Here is a 20341-nt window from a genome sequence, read left to right as displayed (position 1 = left end):
TGGCAGAAATGGCAAAACTGACCTACAGGAAGATCATTAAAAGTTATGACAGACTTCACCAAAGCTATTTACATCCTGATTCCAGAGCTCCATGGCTGCTTACTCCTTTGCTGCCACATGACCTTATTTTGGGCATTGGCAACAGGCTCACCTTTATCGCCTGTTGCAGTGTTCTGGGGTCATGTGACCATGATTTATGGGGTAGTTTTACAGGTTTCCAGCAAAAATGCCCATAGGACTACGTGGATTCACTGAACTGCCACATTCACTTAACAATTGCCACGTTCACTTAATCACTGCCACAAAAAAGTAATAAAATTAGATCCAGTCACATGGGTGCCTTGATTTACAATTGTCAAGACTTAGGATAGAAATTTCAGGCTCCATTATAATAGTAAGTCAGGGCAAAAATGGAATTAAATAAAATAAAAAAAACAGTAAGTACTTTTTGGAAAAACTGGAAACTTTTATAGACTTTTTACTAAAAGAAGAATAAAAGTGAAATGATGATTTAATGATCGAAAATGATTAGGATTAAATAAGGGGCTGAAGGGTTCTAAGGAATAATTAATAGGAAGGAACATGATGGGTTTGTTAATATCTGTTAAAAATAATTTGGAAACAATTTAGTTTCTGTAGTTACAGTATCTCTCTTTTTTCTATTTAAGCCTTTTCTTTGCACTTTTTTTCTTTTTCTTTTCCATTTTTTGCGGAAAAAAAATCTTTAATGAAAATTATTCTTTAAAAAGACATGAGGAACTTGTGCCAATTACATCATCCTGTCTCACTAGGTTAGACAAAAGGAAAGTATGTTCCAGATCACATCGATTAAAGAATTTGACTGGTGGGATCCAGGAAGAGAGCAAACTTTGCAATTGCATGTTGAATGGTTCATGCCAAATATTGTGACAAGCAATTCAATCACAACACTTTGTTCAAAGCACAGTCTTACAAATACCCACTGCTTGTATTCTGTATTCACAAAAAATAGCAGCACAACCTTTTTTCACAGCAACCTGTGACCAACTGCAGCAAAAGAATATATGCTAAAGAACATATCAAAGCTTATAGAACAGCAGCACCCGCTGACGACTTATAACAATGGAGATACTACTTTTCATTTACACCTTGTGGAAATAAGGGAGCTGATTTTGGAGGGAGGGAAGAAAGGAGGGAAGGGAGGAAGGAAAGAAGGAGATAGTACATGAACATACAGTCTCATTCCGTAAGTGGAATGAGTTAGAAATGTCCCAATTTTTTTATGGGAAATATTATTTTCATTTGAATAATTGAAATATTTTTTAAATCAGTTGTTTAGAATAGCATTAGCAGCCATTTATATTAATAGGTTGTTTTGATCCAGACTCAGACACAATAATACTAGCTGTAAAAATGTATGTTGCATTTTCCTGAATTGCAATGTGAGAAATATATAGTTGAAAGGAGAATGTAGAATACAAAACATCTTCATACAGCTGGTGTTAGAAGATGAGGTTCTGTGGAACTTCTATGCTCTTGAAACAAACAAAGCCTTTATGCAACATAGCCTCTTTTTCTCATGCTTCTCAAATTCTTTTCATCAAAGCAAAAGATGTTTGATGTTTTTAAGAAAATCAAAGCATCAGGCAAAAAGTAGAGGTACGAGAGTTCTTTCAAATTTTCTCTTTCCTTAAACTCTACATTTCAAAACCTCTTAGTCCAAATTAAGGAACCATGCCTGTTTCAGACATGGTTTCTGACTGGGGGGAAATTATTATTTTCAAATATTTACTGACAAATATAAATTAAATACATATATACTTAATTCTATCTATCTAAAACTATGGTACAGATAGTCCTTGAGTTACAATTATAATGGAGCGTGAAATTTCTATCACATGTCGAAAGTCAAGGCACCCATTTTGACCCTATTTGCAGTGTTGTTAAGTGAACCCATTGTCCACAATCTGTGTTTTTTGCTGGAAACCAGAAGTAAAGACTGGCTGCCACTAAAAGCCACTGTAACTTGTGCTCAGGTGACCATGGACCCTGCAAATGGTGATAAATGCTGACTGATTATTGAGTGCCCAAAATGTGATCATACTTAATGACTGGTCGTAAGTTGAGAACTATCTGTACTGTAAAACTTGCAATATAAAATAAAGAAATAACATTGAATTATAAAATGGTATAGTGTATCCAAATGTCCATTTGAGTTCAGTGGGATTAAGTTGCATAGGACATGGGTCCCTCATGGACGGGACCAAAATGTTGAAGCTGGAGTGAGGAACGAAAGGTGGGAGCCAACCGCTGCTTCTTTCCCCCATTCTCTTCATCCCCTCATAGAGTTCCGAAGGTCCATCTACACCCAGGAACATTAGTGGAATTGTATCAGCACATTTTTTGTTCATATATACATGGCATACATATGCAATTGTGTATAGGCAGATGTTGGATACAAACAGCATTTCCCAGATGTTTGGCATGTACAATGCTTCAAGAAGGGAGAATATTAACCAATTAATTATTCCCCAAATCATATTTATTTTTTGATAGACACATGTACTAAAGGAAAAATAGCTTGGACAAAATACCATTTAATAGTACAGACTAGTATACTACTAACAATCCTAACAAAGAAACAACAACAGCAAAAGACAGACATTGAGGAAGAGAGTCTTCCTATATGAGTACTCAGTAAAGGTATTTTTGAAACAATAAAGATCTATTAGGGAAACATGCTAGTGAAAATTTATGTTCTTTGGAAACCAAATGGACAGATTCAAAGTAGCAATTGATAGAGTGATCCTACTAATTCTTAGTAGGATCCTCAGAATAATAATAATTTGGTATACTTTGGGATAGCAAAGTGGTTAAAAGATTGCATTTGGCTGATCACCTTCGATCATTGTTTCTCCAAATGATCAAAATTCAGTCTTCTGCCACTATAACAAATGGTATTAAAATTAATATATGACAGTTTCTTTCCTGGGACCAAAAGCAGAAATAGAGATTTTGCAGGCTCTACCACCCCACGTGTGGAATGAGGGCTTTGGCTTAATGAATAAGAAGATAAAGGGTTTCTACCTAGCTATACAAAATAAATTGTATTCATTTGTGCCTTTATTAGATGTATTGACTAACTTTATCTCAGGGCTCAAAGCACAATGGTTGTTCAAGAGAAAAAACAAACAAGAACATTACTCCAAGAAGAGAACAGAGTTTGTGCTATGAAGAGGACATGGAGATTAAGCAACACTTGAGTCAATCTCAGAAGTGATCAAAATCCTATAAGCCTGAAGGACAGGAAAAAAAACAGACCTTTGATATCCAGAGTTAAGAACAGTTATGTTCAAAATAAAGAAAACAAAGACTCAAACCCATAAAGCCATATCTACAAAGAAGCAAGACAATAATCAATAAAGATCCAGTACAATGAAGGCAGCCACAGAGATTCCTGAGTGCACAGTTTATCTAGTTTTGATTGCTAAAACAATACAAAAGCCACAAAAGCAAATACTGAGAGGAAAAGTACATGTTGTCATGAGAGCTGCCCCAACAGTACTCTGATAAGGTGATCTTTCTTGGAGCTGGGAAAGCTGCCAAATTATGCAACTTTCCCAGTGAAGGCTATATATCAAATCCCCTTATCAGTAGTCAGGTGGTAAACGGGCAGTCAAATAAGTATTTGCATAGAACACAGACCATTTAATGTAATCAATAATGGAAAACAAAGTCTTATTAAATTAATCAAATCAACAGAGGAAATGAAACACTGATCTGACCTTTCTACAATAATTTGGTATATTATTCCCTTAGAAGTATATGATGTGTCCATTTTTTTAATGAAAGAACTACACTGTAAAACAAAACAGGCCAAGAATTTATGAGTACAGGTAGTCCTAGATTTACAACCACAATTGAGCCCAAAATTTCTGTTGCTAAGTGAAACATTTGTTAAGTGGGTTCCCCCCCCATTTTACAATCTTTCTTGCCACAGTTGTTAAGCAAATCACAATACTTGTTAAATTAGTCAAACTGTTGTTAAGTGAATCTGGCTTTCCCACTGACTTTGCTTGTCAGAATGTTGCAAAAGGGGATTGTGTGACACCCCTCCCCCCCCCGGATGCTGAGACCGTCATAAATACTTGCCAGTTGCCGAGCATCCGAATTTTGATCACGTGACCCTAGGGATGCTACAACAGTCGTAAGTGTGAAAACTGGTCATAAGTCATTGTTTTCAGTGCCACTGTAACTTTGAATGATCATTAAACAAACTGTTGTAAGTCAAGGACTACCTGCACTGTACAAAATAATATAGAATGAATAGAAAAGTGAATTATATGAAAGAAGTAAACTGAGGTGGTTTAGTCATATAGAGAAAATGAATAAGAATCACATTGCAAAAATAAATATATAAAGGAACAAGGAGAGAAGGTCAAGAAAGTCTTGGCTGGATGGAACTGAAGAGACCCTCAAGAAGAGAAAGGGGAAAAAATATATGAAATATATATGAAATACAGGTAATCCTGAATATGCAATATTTCATTTAGTGACTGTTCAAAGTGACAACAGCACTGAAAAAAGTGACTTATGACCGTTTTTCACACTCACGACCATTGCAGCATCCCCATGATCACGTGATCAAAATTCAGATGCTTGGCAACTGGTTCATACTTATGACAGTTGCAGTGTCCCCGGGGTCATGTGAACAGTTTGTGTGTCCTTCTGACAAGCAAAGTCAATGGGGAAGACAGATTCACTTAAAAGCCATGTTACTAACTTAACAACTGCAGTGATTCACTTAACAAATGTGGAAAAAAGGGTCATAAATGTTAATAAAAAAGGGTCATAAATTGTTAATTCACTTAACAAATGTCTCACTTAGTAAGAGAAATGTTGGGCTCACTTGTAGTCACAAGTCGAGACTACCTGTAGTATATGGAGCTGGTGAAGGAAAGGACAATTTGCAAAGACAAAAGGTTTAAAGAAATACAGTAAATTATATTGGTATACATTACTCTTACGTTACTTTTTTTCTTACTCCTGCTTTTTAAAATTTCTTTGGCCTACCATTTTTTACTCTTTTTATGTGCTTTTTATGACATTTGCTTCTTTGAAATTGTGACAGGGATGTACATGTTACAAACTGTTGGTGCACAGATCACAATTTAGCAGACGTTGAATATACCGTATTTATCGGCGTATAACACGCACTTTTTCTTCCTGAAAATAGGGGGCATATGATGTGTGCGTGTTATACGCCGATATAATGTTAATGACCCATAGTAAATACCGCACAGCAGCGCGAAATTTAAGTTTTTTTCCTGAAATTTCCTTTTTAAAATGAGGTGCGTGTTATACGCCGGTGCAAGTTATACGCCGATAAATACGGTATTGTAACAGGCAAAGTCAACTGAAATTAAAATAGTCTGAATGGTTTACATCATTTCTATCAATTTACACTATTGGACTTAGACACACGTGGATGGAAATGATAGAGTGTACATTTAACAATTAAACAAATGTATACTGTATCATTTCCATTCTGTTACCACAGAAAATGGACAGAAATAGCAAAAATCTGAATTTAACAGACATTTGGGAATAATGGACATAACTTTAATAATGGTCTGTTGAAGTGAGGATTTAGTGTATATATGTAGAATTAATTCTGCTTCCATGAGTTATCTATCTGTATGGCTCAAAATTTCTAGACATTTACAATATTTTTGTGATTACAAATACACAATGTAATTGTAAATTATTATAAATTAAAATAATAGACAAGTCTGATATGGTAGAACCAATATCTGGAGAAGCCTTGAGTTTTCATTTATGTAACAGAAGGAAAGTATAGACAATATTTATCTTTTATGCAACCTTTTGTGTTTAAAGTATTTTGCAAGATTTGTTTCCTCATATGTAAGTGTTGAGCAGGACAATGTTCACCCATTATAAAATGATGTCTGTATCTTCCCAGAATTGAGAAGCTTGAAATGAGATGTACTTCCATTTCTTTATGAAATCTCTCATGTTACAGACTGGGGGGAAAAATTCATTTTAAGCTAAGTGTAGGAGAAAGGAAAGAGAAGTCCCAGTATTTTCTTGAGGCTCACCCTACCCTTACTCTCTGGCTAGTTTAAACTGAGGTAATCTTCCAAGATCAACAAATTATTAATTTTTGCTTAAGCAGTTAAAAGATCAACAGCATCTTTCATTGATTGGTTATGTGATTTATCACTGTTCCATTTCTCACAGCACCTCCTTTCAGTACAAGGAGAAGCAAACAAGACAAAACTAATCAATACTCCAGTTCACAGGGAGAAAAGGTCTTTTGGAATTCTTACTGCTTATTATTTTTTTTTTAAAGTCCACATGGTCTTCTGCACGGGATTTCAGAATGAATACCTTTGCCAGCTCAGTTTTCTCATTAATTAAATGGATCCTGTTCTTCCCTCCCCTTTCAAACCATTAATGTTTCTGCCCACTGGTAATGGCTTGTTAATTCAAGGGAATGGAACTGAAGAGGAGAGGAAGGGTGAGGAGTGGGGGGGGGGAGAGAGAGAGAGACAAATTTATCCAAGTTGCAAGCTTAAAGCCATCTGTCTCTCTCCCTCCCTTCTCACCTCAGTTTGCTTTGAAACGTGGCACTGAGCTTGCAAGGGATGGGAGGGGGCAGGAGGAGAGTGCATGTATGTTAACTGTCAAGTTCTCAATCACAGACTCCACAGAGCCTCTCGCAGAGGGACTGGACTGTTGGCAGAAGCAGCCAGACTCCAGCCAGGATAGTCTGAAGGACCCAGGCTTGTCTTGCAAGAGCCAGACCCACTCCCTTGCCTGGAAAGCAGTGGGACAGAAAGCTGGGAAGCCGAAGGCGGAGCTGAGCATTCCTGGCATTTCTGTGCAAACTGGCAGCACTGCAATGCAAAAGGCCTAGGTCTGCCTGGAGAGAGAGAGTACTTGGAAGGAACCCCAGCAAGGCGGGGGGGGGGGGGAGAGAGAAAGACTCCATTCACAACTCTCCAAATCTGGGTGCAGAGGTGGAATTTGGGATGGTCTGAAGTTCAAAAAGGAACCTTCCATTCTGTAGCCCCAAAAGGTGGACCGGCAATAGAACTAGATAAGAGGGGAGTTCAAGAAGGGAAACGAGAGGAAACAAAGGCTGAGGGAAATGTGCATTTGGTTTACAAATAAGTGGCTGGAGGGGAAAAAAAAACAAAGCAAAAGGAGGAGGTGGTGGAAATGATTTGGGAAGAAAAGCAAGTCAGCCTTTCTTTAAGGCCAACAAGCATGTATCTACAGTAGTACTGGCCTTTTTCGAAAAGCCCATGAAGAGAGTTTGCTGGGCTGGGGGAACCGGGAAGAAGAACAAAATAAGCAGTAAAGACGAGGGGGGGGGGGAAATAATTTTTTTTTTAAAAAGCAGGACTAGAGTCAACTTCACTTTAAGGTAGAAGGGCACAACCTGAGTTCTAGAAAGCCTTAGGTGCAAGTAATAGAAGGGGGAAAATTATGAAATCTGTTACGTGTGTATAATCGCACTACTTCTCTTTAAATGGAAATGAATTGAAATGAACATGAGATCTAGGCATTTCCTGGCCTCATCTGCTATGTTTGCTCTCTTCCCAAAGTCCTTTTTTTTGTAAGTTTTATTGATTTTTAAATATTACAAGGTTAGTAAACAACCTGTTGTCTGAGTTCACATATCCAACATTAACTTCTTCAATATAAATCTATTCAGTACTGTACAATCCAATATTTTTTCCTTGATGTTCCTTTCTTCCCCATATTTTCCCCTTTTCCCCTCTTTAACAATTACAATTCTTAGTACTACTGAAGTATACAAAATTAAATATATCTTCATATTTTACTATTATAGAAATAACAATCATATCAATTCATTAGTTAATATCCTGTTTTTTGTCCTCTTATCAAAGTTTGATTTCCCATCAATATTTACAGTATCTTTGTCAGTTATGATTTTCTCAATATTAATTACATTTATATAGTTAAAAATTTTTAACCATGCCAATCCTCCTCTTATTTTCAAATTTCACATATCAAAAGAAGAAAAACAAAATGCTATTTTAATTCTAAAGCATATCTTCCATTATAAAAATCTAGTTATATCTAAAGGTCGTCCGCTCTTTTAATCATATTAAAAACAGGTATATTAAACAGATAGAGCACCTCTGATAGATCAAATCTTCTGTTTTTTAAATCTAACTATTTCTTTCTTTCTTTGCCAAGTAGCTTTCCAGGTCAAGGCAATTAAATCGCCCAAAAATTTTCTTTCTATTTTTGTGCAAGCTGCTTGGCATAGGAAAGGCAATTTAGGTAGAGTATTTTTTTTTGGGGGGGGGAATAACACCCATCCACATTCCGTAGGCCTAGACATTTCCCCTGCCTGCTCTATGTTCAATTTTCTAGAATCTTCTTCCTTGTCCTCAGGTGTATTTTGGAGAAGGAAGTAAGGGTTTTTTTGTATTTTCATTGTTATAGGTAGGTCTTGCAGTATTTTATTTGTATACGGCAGTCCATATTTCCCTTCTTCTATCTCCTCCATTTCTAGATCCATTTGTTCTGCTTCATCCTCTGATTTCTGGTTTATTTGTTCATACTTTGTAGTCATTGTCTGGGAGCTTTCTAGTTGTAGCTTCAATTTGGAGATTTGGTCCTTTATATCATCTAGGTTATTTTTAGTCTCATTATGGCTTCTTTTTATGTGCAACAATTGTTTGATGAATTTGCTGTAATATAGAAAGTATTTCCTTCTGAACGATATTTGTTTTTTTCTTGAGGCATCATTCCTAGAAATCCTCTAGTACAGACATGTCAAACACAAGGCCCGGGGGCCGGATCCGGCCCGCGAAGTGGTTTCATGCGGCCCGCGAAGCCATCTTGGTAACAGTGAGGGAATGGCCCCCACTGCCTTGGCCCTGGCCCACAGACCCTCCTTCTGCCAGACCCTCAGATCTGTCCCACTCCTGCCCAGGCCCTCATAGGCACACTTGATGCGAACGATGCGAATGATGTAGAGTTGGCCATGCCCACCCAGTAGGCCATACGCACTCTAGCCACGCCCACCCAGTAGGCCACGCCCACCCTGGCCACACCCACCTGGCCCCCTGAGGGCAACCGCAATGCTGATGCGGCCCTCAATGAAATTGAGTTTGAGACCCCTGCTCTAGTATCACCAGTCTCAGTAAGAGTGGGAGGGAGGGAGAGAGACAGACGGCTTTAAGCTTGCAACTTGGATAAACAAAATGTATGAGATACAGCTAAAGCATATTTTAGAGGTATACCTATAACATACATGGCAAAGAAAAATAAAGAAGACAGCAATATGTACGACTAAAAGAAAAGAAATTGGAAAGTTAGAATCAGAACTACAAAAATATCTGCAGAAAAAGACTTTGAAAAGACAAATGGAAATAATAAAGCACAAACTAAATTGGTTGGATTCAGAAAAATTGGCACAGCAGATAAAAAGAGCAAAAAAAATTATTTTTGAAAATCCAAATACACCAGGAAAATGGTTAGCTTATAAACTTAAAAAACAGAAAGAGAAGAAAATGATATACAACTTAGTAGATGAAAAAGGCTGTCTTAAATTTAAAAATGAAAAAAGATTAAGGAATATTACAAGAAACTGTATGACACAGAAGAAACTCCAAGAGAGAGAACAATTCAGTACCTAGAAGAAAATAATCTTCCAAAAATTCCAGAGACATTTAAGACTATGTTAGAGGAAAGAATTACAATGATGGAAATATCAGAGGCCATAAGAAGGCAAAAAAAATATGAAAAAACACCAGGTCCAGATGGATTACTGGCAGAGTTATATAAAACCCTACAGGACATACTAAGTGAACCATGGAAAGATGTTTGTATAATGGACTTCTGTTGGAGGCTAAACTCCCAGCCACAAGGATGGAAGCAAACATTACTTTAATACGAAAAGAAGATTCAGACTTGACACAGATTAAAAACTACAGACCGATATCGCTGCTCAATGTGGATTATAAAATTTTTACTTCAGTAATGGCAGAGACTGAAAAAATACTTAATTGAATTTATACATCCAGACCAAAATGGCTTTCTACCAAAGAGACAAATTAAAAACAACTTAAGAGTGATAATGGACGTACTAGAATACTATGAATTACATCCAGGGAAACAATTGGCACTAATATTCCTAGATGCTCAAAAGGCATTTGACAATGTTTCCTGGCAATTTATGACTCAGCAACTACAAATAATGGACTTTGGACAGAACTTTATAAATATGATAAAGACAATATATAACAAACAAACAAACAAACAAACAGCGAAAGTGATCATGAATGGAGATTATACCGAGAACTTTGAGATATGAAAAGGTACAAGGCAAGGATGTCCACTATCTCCATTGTTATTCATTTTCACTCTGGAAGTTTTAAATAGAAATATCAGACAAGATACAGAAATCAAAGGACTGGAAATAAAAGGTGAAACATAAATTACAAGCATTTGATGATGACTTGGTATTTATCTTAGAAGAACCTTTGGAGATGATTCCTAAATTATTGGGAAAGATAGAACAGTATGTAGAAATGGCAGGACTGAAAATAAATAGAGAAAAAGCTAAAGTAATAGCCAAAAATCTTACAGATAAACAAACAAACAAAAAGTCAGAAAAAACAGAATTACAGATAGTGGAAAAGGTTAAATATTTGGGTATACATTTAACAGCAAGATGTTCAACAATAAAAGAAGATAATTACACAAAACTATTGAATCAAATAAAATTAGACTTGGAAAAATGGAAAAAGCTGCAACTGTCAATACTAGGTAGAATTGCTACAATGAAAATGAATGTATTGCTGAAAATTTTATTTCTATTCCAAACAATTCCCATAAAACTTGAGAAAAATTTCTTTAAAGATTTAAATTCATTCATTTTGAAATTTGTTGGTCAAGGAAAGAAAGCTAGAATTAAGATGAAAACGTTACAAGATGCTAAGGAAAATGGAGGATTTGGTCTACCGGAGTGGGCTTTGTATTATTATCAAGCATCTGTTCTAACATGGGTAAAAGAATGGTCTTAGAAATAAAAGGTTGTTATATCTGGAGGGGCATGATTTACAATTGGGGAGGCACACCTTTTTAAGGTACGGGAAAAATAAAATTCATAAGTATTTCCAAAACCACTATATAAGAAATGCATTGTTAACAGTATGAGAAAAAATAAAAAGTAAAAGATATTTGAAAATTCCAGGGTGGTTGTCAACTATGGAAGCATTTGTATACCCAAATTTGGTGGACTTTGAAAGAATCTGGACATCTAGAGATATTCTAAATTCTGAAGGGAATTTAAAATATAAACAAGAAATGGAAAATCAGGGTATTAACTTGTGGTGGTCACATTTACAAATGCAAAGACGTTAAACTGTATGGATTTTATAAAGAACAAACACCATTTGATAAGTGTTAACTTCAGATGAGAAACTAATTAAGAAAATGTATAATTTTTTATTAATTTTGGAATTCGAAAGCGAACAAGTTAAAGAAACGATAAGATGGGCGAAAATTTTTGGATATAATATAGAATTAGAAAAATGGCAAAATTTATGGGAAAGAAATTATAAATTGACAATGTCAACTTCTTATAAATAAAATTTGTATAAAATGTTTTACAGATGGCATTTGCCACCAGCAATATTAGCAAAAATGTTTAAAAATATGTCAGACAGATGTTGGAAATGTAAACATAACTCAAGCACATATTATCATGTTTGGTGGACATGTGATAAAGCAAAGAATTATTGGAAAAAGATGCATACTTGGTTAGAAAAGATGTTGGGAGAGTATGTAGATTTTAAATCTGAACTTTATTAGGTGTAATGCCAGAAAAGATTAACAAACAAAGCCTATATTTGATTTTACACATCACAACAGTGGCAAGAATATTTGCACAATATTGGAAAAATGAAGGAATACCACCAGATGAAGAAATAATTAAAAAAATACTGGAATGTGCAGAAATGGACAGATTGACTATGAGACTGAAAGAGAAAGAAGAAACAGAATACTATCAAACTTGGGACTTACTCTACCGATTGTTAGAGGAAAGAATAAAGGATTAGGAATTAAATATGTATTAGCGTATTTAAACTCAGACAGCACATTGGTTGAAAAATGATTATTGATGTATGGAAAAAAATAATAAAATCTCATATAAAAAGAGTGGAACAAAACTTCCTCTAGTTTTCTGGTCTTTATATATAGCCTATATAATCTAGTCCTGATAGCAATATTTTATGGTAATCCTTTGTCTCAAGTATCCTGAAAATTATCAGTCAGGCAATGTTGTAATCCACAATGTTCCAAGCATTCACAATGTTCAACCTCCCTGCAGCCAGACATATTCAAAAGTCAAATTTTTCTTTCTTCCCCCACTAGCTCTTGGGATTAAAAGTCCAAGCTCAGTAAGTATTTATAGTCCAAGAAGGTCAGGATGGTAAATATGCCAAAATATTTTTCTTTATTGCCAACTGTACTAAGCAGCCAAGGAGCTAGTTATGGTGCTGTACACATATCCACCACTAGATGTCACTCAAAGTCCATTTTCCACTCTTAAAACAAATATATATATATATATATATATATATTTCACACACACACACACACACATATATATATTACAAAGAGAAAATCTTAACAATTATTTCAATTCTAAGATTTATCAAAACTGTAGCTTTGTATTACTTTCACTTCAGTATTGTGTATTCTGTCCCCCATAACAAATTTAAAACACCACTTCTGTTCACATCCAGAGGTTTTAAGCTTCTTGGGAGCCTTTCCCAGGAAATCCAGTTGTAAAATAGTAAAGAAAGGATCAATATTCTCACTCAGTCCAAACATGCTGTTTATGATGTGCTAATTAAAGCTTTGTTCTTCAGTTGTCAGCAGCTAATGGCTGGCCACAGTCGTGTGGTCGGTCTTTCCTCTGCCAGTTTAGAGGGATTTCATTGGATCAAATGGAGAGACCACCATCTCTCCATTATCAACAAGGCACCCCTCCTTCTTAATCACCTCTTTGGAGCAATTTTAGGCCCTTCCTTTTCAGGGCCCCCAGCAGGGCGAAATCAGGCATGAAGGGCAGGGCTCTGCCTTCCTATGCCCTGTCTCGCCACGATGCAAAACCGGAAGTCAAGTCAATTGACTTTCATTTCACTGAATGAGCACCTCATGCTAATACAGGTTGGATTGGGTTTTGGTTTAGCAAGTTGTGTGAACCCAGCAAACTATGGTTTTTTTGCCGAATCAAGATGAAAAAGACACAGCTTAGTTTAACCCATTAGTCATTTCTAGAGAAAGCCACCTGGGTCAATATGGATCCAAATAATGCGTCTGCTGCTTTCCAAACAGCACACGTCTGAGAGATTAAAATTGGTCTGCTAAAGTTTTCCTACTTGTATGTACAAAGTATGGAAAGAAATAAGGTATTATATAGCCAGGGTTTTTAACTTCAACTTTACCGGCCTGCATAAGTGATAGAAGTAGTATAATCCACACCATAGGTCTTTTGTGCCCACATGACAAGATGCCATATGAAGAAAAAAGCCTTTTCCCAGGACATCTGCCACTCTCTGGGTCGGTGCCCTTTATTTTTATTTTTATTTTTAACAAGCAAAAGGCAATCATCCAGATGCCCTAATTCCCTGAATCAAACAAGTAAATAGAGCAGCCTCCTCCCCCTAGCAACTTGGTTCCCTCCAATGAACCAGAGATTGCTGGGAGTCATAGAACAACTTGGAAGGCATCAGGTATGGGAAGGAGATCAAGTACTAACATGAACCTCTATGGGACCAGTGCCAGTATTGTAACAATAATCGGCATTCTTTCTTGGAAGAATAAAGCAAATGCAACTTGGATTTGCAAATGCTCCCAGCCAACCCAGAAGGGAGCCAGCTCCAACCTTCACAATCTGCATGCATCCAAGACATCTATTTTCAAGCCAAAACTGAGTTGATTACATGTGGAGAGCTGATAGTGTGGAGAGTTGATGTGTCTGACTCCAGACCGCACTTAAAGGGCATAGATGGGTCAATCTAAAACTGCAAAAACTTATGACCTCAGATCCTAACAATTTTCCCTGAGTTCTTGTTGCTTTAAAACATTTCTTCCTCTGTGCATGATACACTAACACTTTTGCTCTCTTTATATATTTGTCTATACAGAGTCTCTATATAATCTATATAGTCTTTATACATTGTCGATAGAGTGCTTATTCTAATCATTTCAAGAAAAGAGGCTGGCATAATCAGGAAATATTGGTTTTAGCCAATCCAGAAAAAGCAGGGTTCATGTTTCATGGTATGGACCATTCAATACTGTCTCTGATATAACCAAATATAAGCTGATAATATTATAGGATGGTGGATTTAAATGAAGGTGGGTTTTTGTTTTTTTTCAAACTTTCAGGCCACAAAACTTGTTAATTCATATCTGTCTGCCTCTCTCCCAAAATCCCTGATCAAGAGGCAATCACTCTCTGTAAATCTATTTTACCTCATAAGATTCCTGTGGGAAAAGCTAGGAAGACAAAATATAGTATAGACCAATTTAACCCCCTTAATGAAAAATCTAATATACTAAAATAAAATTAATGTCTTTCCCTGCCAAAGGAGAGAAAGATCTAAATAGACTGTCCCTTAACAGCATCAAAGAGAGTTTATGAATGCATCATATCAGTGAATCAGCAACTCTTTATCTTACAAAATATCTTTTACTTTCATGCTTTGAAGACAGATTATTGAAACAAATCCTTTCATCCATATCAGTCCTAATCTTGTTCCATGTCCTCCTGCAAAATCAATTACCAGTAGGTATACTGATGTAAAGGACAGAGTTGTTTTACTAGTAACTCTACAGCTGTGTAATACTTTCTCCCATGACTGCAAAGATTTAAATAGGGTTTTAAAAATCAATACTTCAAAATAAACTGTGCATAACTTTTCATTCACTAACGATTTTATTTGAAATCTAATAAAAATACTATTCATATATAATATTGCAATTAAATAATTCCAAGAGGCTCAATTAAAGGTTGCAAGGCATAAAATCCATAAAGGAGGTTCCTTAGTCTTGTCGATATTACACAACAGCACTTGGTGGAATGCAATTCCTTAGATTGTAGGCTACTACTGCTATGGAGGTGATAACATCTAAGTCAATTTCTGCTGCATTACTTATCTAAAGACCATTACTAAACATTACATTACTACAGAACATTCTCAGAATTCTCCAGATTCCAGAGAATATTGAATGGAATGATCCAAGTATATCAGACAGGCTGCTGGCATCTCTGTTCTCACAATAAATATAAATGATGAGACATAGAACAAAGGTTCTAAAAGCACATATCAGCCACAGTTGCTTGCTACTGATGATCACGTATAAACAATATCCTTAGATCACCCAGGGATGCCCAAATAGAAAAATTAATGGAAGATAATAATAATAATAATAATGTTGATGTTTGCAGATCTCCTGCCCAGATCCAGGGGAGATCAGTTAAAATAAATCCATATAATAGATATGTTCAAACTGAGGCAGGGAAGATTGAAGTTACATACCATGAAGATTGAGTATAGTAGGAAAATGAGCAAAGGAAGCCTAGTCAAAAATAACTAGATAATTCAGGGAGATGCTTATAAAAGGATATTGAGAAAAAGTGACAAGTTGCGAACAAGTGTTTATCTGCTAATGAAGACTCGTGGCTGTTTCAAGAAAGCTGCTGTTACAGAAAAGGGTAGAAATCAGAAAAATCCAAATCTTCCAGGCACATTTAAAAAAAACTTTTATCAATCCTCCTTTACTTTTAAGGTTGTATAATTATCACACATCACTCATTAAAGAAGTCAAAGGGGAAAAAATGGATAAACAAAACATAGCGTGACATTGCATTTTCTATCGTTCTCACCTTATATCAGCATTTCTCAATTTCAGTAATTTTAAGAAGTTTATATTTCAACTCCCAGAATTCCCCAGTCAGTCAGCCACCAAGACTAGAGTAGACTAGACTAAACTAGAGAGAATACACCAAAATGGAATGGAGTTAGCCAGACCCCTGCTACAGCACCCCTCTTCTACACATTGCTAGAGAACAGAATAAAAACAAATGAATAAAAGAGGTGGCCTGAAAGCCAGGATAAATCTTAATACTTTCAGTCCTTCCCTGTCACAGTGCTACACATAAATTATGAACAGGATTTTTTTTTTCACGCAGGAGTCATTCACTTCAGGATCAATTCAGAACAAAATGTATCTACAGCCAGGATTCTGAACAAAACGGATTCAGGTTTGTCCACATAAAGGGAAAATGAGAATGTGTCTGAAGTCATCTCATTGCTTCTCAAGACCCTGGCTCCAGATGCATCTGATTCATGTCCTGGTTGGCAACTAATTCTCATGTCTAACTTCCTCCAAATTACAGTTATCGGGAACATAAGCAGAACAGTGTCGTCGTACTCATGCCCTGCTGGTGAGCACTGACTGAGCAGGCTGTGGTCTAGCTAGATTGCTAGAGTAGATTGGCCTGATCTAGCAAAGTTCTTATGGGGAACAGGAACTAGGTTCAAATTGCCCCTGGGTTGTGGAGATACAGGAAAGAAGTCATTAAACATTTAAGTGGTTCTCAATTCCATGAATTTCTCTTGATGAGTTATCATAGCTTTAAAAAGATCCCTATCAGTTCTTTGCTCTTAGGGCAAGTACACTCTGCCTAATTCTGGATCCTGGTATCATCCCAACCTCTCTCTGGTAGTACAGCGAGAAGGGCTGGACACAATCTATCCAATCTTAAGGGCTGTACTATGGTAGAAGAGCAGTTGCTTTTAACCATTTGCTTGAGTAGAGAACTGTGCATAAGAGACAATGTCTCTACTGCAACACACCCTCACCTCATAGTAGCAAGGCAGGAAGAATAAATCTATTCCCAATTGTTTTTTTTATTCAGGGAAAGAAGACAAAGACTGAGTGGGGTGCTGTGGACTCAGGTCTTCCTTGCTGCACCTCCGCAGTTCACTCACTTTGCTTGATCAGGTGAACAAATCAATCCCTCCCCTCCATTTTTTCTCCAAAGGGGGAAAAGCTGTGGTTTGTATTTAACTGAGCCTGGAACAAGCCACCTTTTCCTCTCTCCCTCTCTTTGGGCACTAAGGCTATGAGGAGGTGGTAGTTATGTTCACACAATCTGCTCAGCCAGTAAGTTGAAAAAGTTTAAGGGAGAGCTGTGTGCCATTATCTTAAACTCCCCCCCAACTCAAACTTCTTTACTAGGGCCAGAAGCTTTTCAATTTATTTTATTATTATTATTTTTTGCAAATTCTAAGCAGAACCAACTCTGGTTCCAATAATCTGATGCTGATTATTAAGCCACAAGTGATTGGAGTAAGGTGACAATGCATACATCTTTGTTGACCCCTTCTGATGATTAATTTGCTGTGTGAACATGGCCCAAGTTCGCTCTTCGCCCAAAAGCAAAAGTCAGCGGAATCAGAAATTTTTGGCAACTGTCTTTTCTGCTTGTTTATCTAAATAGGCCTGCAATAACAGAGATGGGTAAAAAAAAAGCTGCTGCCAGTCCCTTCATTCCCCCTAATGGCAGAATGTATGAGATTGAATGCTTCCTCCAGCCTTCTGGAGGAAAAGAGCAAGTAAAGGAAGACTAGTTGTTTTTCACAGTTGCAGCAACATGGCTTGCTCAGGCAGCCAACCTGGGAATCAGCAATGGGGATGGTTGTCTGCACTATCCAAAAGGGGGCTGGGCTCAAGCTATACTGTAAGGGGTTTATACAGCATATTGAAGCCATAAACCAAGGTTTACAGAGCACAGCAACTGGGTTGGATCACAAACCACATCATGACTCAGTGCAATGGTGAATTCATTCATAGGGTGCAGACAACAGGTACTCCTTACAACTGATGCTCTTTCACTCTCCATGGAGCAGTAACCTTCACCATGCCAAACCCAAGCCAACGAAGGGGAAGATGGCAGCTCCTCTGATCTGTCGCTCCACTGTCTGTTTTGATAGGCGAGGAAAGGTACTGACAGAGCCTTGCAGGGGCAAACTTCCCAAGAAGTCCTCCTGCTGACAGTGACAACCCATCAAGAGTTGGCCTTGATGGCATTTGCCCAGAAAGTCTGGCTCTCCGTGAAAGGCTCTGAATCAGGACAGGGCAAAGTTTTAAGGCTTGGGAGAAAGTTTGGAGAATAAAGAGAGAGGAAGGCTTAGAATGGAAAGTGGATTTCCAGGCTAGATCTTCAAATCCAGGCAATCAAGTTTAAACTCCAGGAGAAGAGAGGGCTCCCAAGTGGGAAGAATAAATAGCAGTGTAAATTCTCTGGTTTAATACCGTATCATCCAGGAATTGTCTCTGGTTTAATACCGTATCATCCAGGAATTGAACCCGGGAGAAAGATAGATAGATAGATAGATAGATAGATAGATAGATAGATAGATAGATAGATAGATAGATAGATAGATAGATAGAAATGAGAGAGAGAGAGAGAGAGAGAGAGAGAGAGAGAGAGAGAGAGAGAGAGAGAGAGAGAGAGAGAGAGAGAGAGAGAGAGAATGTCCCAAGCAAGAAAGACAGAGGAAATGGCAAAAGCCTTCGCCGTGGAAGGAAATCGCTTGATACCTCCCGCCCCCGGAGCGAGGGGGAGCATTCATCGTGAGGACATGCAGCCATAGGACCCGGCAGGACCCCCTTTTCCGAAGGAGAAGACGACTGATATCCCCCGGCCGGGGCTGCTCACCTCGAACATAAGCGATATCAACACGCAGAGCACCAGGCAGAAGCCGATGTCAGCGTGGTTGTGGATGAGAAACTCCTGGCTGAAGAGCGGGTGGCTTTTCGCCCGCCTGCGGAACGCCATGGCCGGCAGGGACGCGAGCGAGCGGCCCGGCCCCACCGCCCTTGCCTCCGCCCAGCGCCGCCAACTTCTCCCCGGCCCCTGAACAACTTCCGAGCAAGGCAGATCGGGGCCAGAACCCGACCCCCCCCCCCTGCGCAGGCGCCGCTCTCGCCGGCTGGCTGGCTGGCTGGCTGCTCGGCCCCGCCCGGCTTAACCCTCTATCTGCCTGCCCGGGCTGAGGCGAGCGAGCGAGCGGGGGGGCCGGGCCGGAGGCGCTGGTCTTCGCGCGGCGTGCCGCCTCCTGCCAAAGTCCGCCCTTGCAGATTCCCCCAGACCAGGACCTCCCCTGCTGAAGTCCAACCCTAGTTTCCTGGCACCATTCTTCGCGGGAGAGTTCCCACTGCTGGGGAGGCTAGCAAGCCTGTTGAACGGGGAAATCTCTGACCACGGTTAAGAGAACCCCCGCAGTTCCACCTAGACTAGCAGCTCGTTAGGTGTGCATGGTGAAAACAAAACAAAAAAAAAAACCGGGGGTTCAAATGGTTCAGCGTCTGAAATGTGGGTGCGTAGGGAGGCAATCCATTTTTTTTATGATGTATGATTAGTCATTTGTTACTTTATTAATATTATGACTATGGAGAGTTAAAGTCCGATAGAACTTAATATGTTATTTTTGTTATTAGCATATTTTATTTTATTTATTTTTTATTTTAATTCCATTTATATCCCGCCCTTCTCCGAAGACTCAGGGCGGCTTACAAGCTTAGCAGTATGTTTGTATTACGTATTATACCCTGTATTCAGCTCTGGGAAGTTGGGTGGGGGAGGGGGAGGGAAGGAGTTTATGTTTAAAATGTATTGTAAAACTTTTCAATATAAAAAAGGAAACCCTATACCATTTCAGACAAATGGCTGTCTAGTCTCTTCTTAAAAACTTCCAGTGTTGGAGCATTCACAGCTTCTGGAGGGAGGTTGTTCCATTGGTTAATTGTTCTGTCAGGAAGTTTTTCCTTAGTTCTAGGTTGCTTCCCTCCTTGATTAGTTTCCATCCGTTGCTTCTTGTCCTGCCTTCAGGTGCTTTGGAGAATAGCTTGACTCCCCTCTTCTTTGTGGCAGCCCCTGAGATATTGGAACACTGCTATCATGTCACCCCTAGTCCTTCTCTTCATTAAACTAGACATACCCAATTCCAGCAACCGTTACTTATATGTTTTAGCCTCCAGTCCCCTAATCATCTTTGTTGCTCTTTTCTGTACTCTTTCTAGAGTCTCAACATCTTTTTTACATCGTGGTGACCAAAACTGGATGCACTATTCCAGGTGTGGCCTTACCAAGGCATTGTAAAGTAGTATTAGTACTTCGCGTGATCTTGATTCTATCCCTCTGTTAATGCAGCCTAGCACTGTGTTGGCTTTTTGGCAGCTGCAGCACACTGCTGGCTCGTATTTA

The 20341-nt window shown here is 38.1% G+C and overlaps 1 protein-coding gene across 1 annotated transcript in view; it reads right to left on the bottom strand.

Moving 5' to 3' along the window:
• The window catches only part of TRAM2 (translocation associated membrane protein 2), a 42065-nt gene extending 23040 nt beyond the window's left edge, over positions 1–19025 (bottom strand). Inside the window, exon 1 of the mRNA XM_081314354.1 lies at positions 18794–19025. Within this exon, the coding sequence (XP_081170480.1) occupies positions 18794–18913 (120 nt within the window). The 5' untranslated portion in view covers positions 18914–19025. The remainder of the gene's footprint in view (positions 1–18793) is intronic.
• Between the last annotated feature and the right edge of the window lie 1316 nt (positions 19026–20341).

This window comes from Vipera berus (genome assembly GCF_964194415.1).
Source record: "Vipera berus genome assembly, chromosome: 1".
In the NCBI taxonomy this organism is placed as follows: Eukaryota; Metazoa; Chordata; class Lepidosauria; order Squamata; family Viperidae; genus Vipera; species Vipera berus.
The sequence above is the reverse complement of the archived record's forward strand: the minus strand, read 5'-3'. Positions and strand labels throughout refer to the sequence as shown.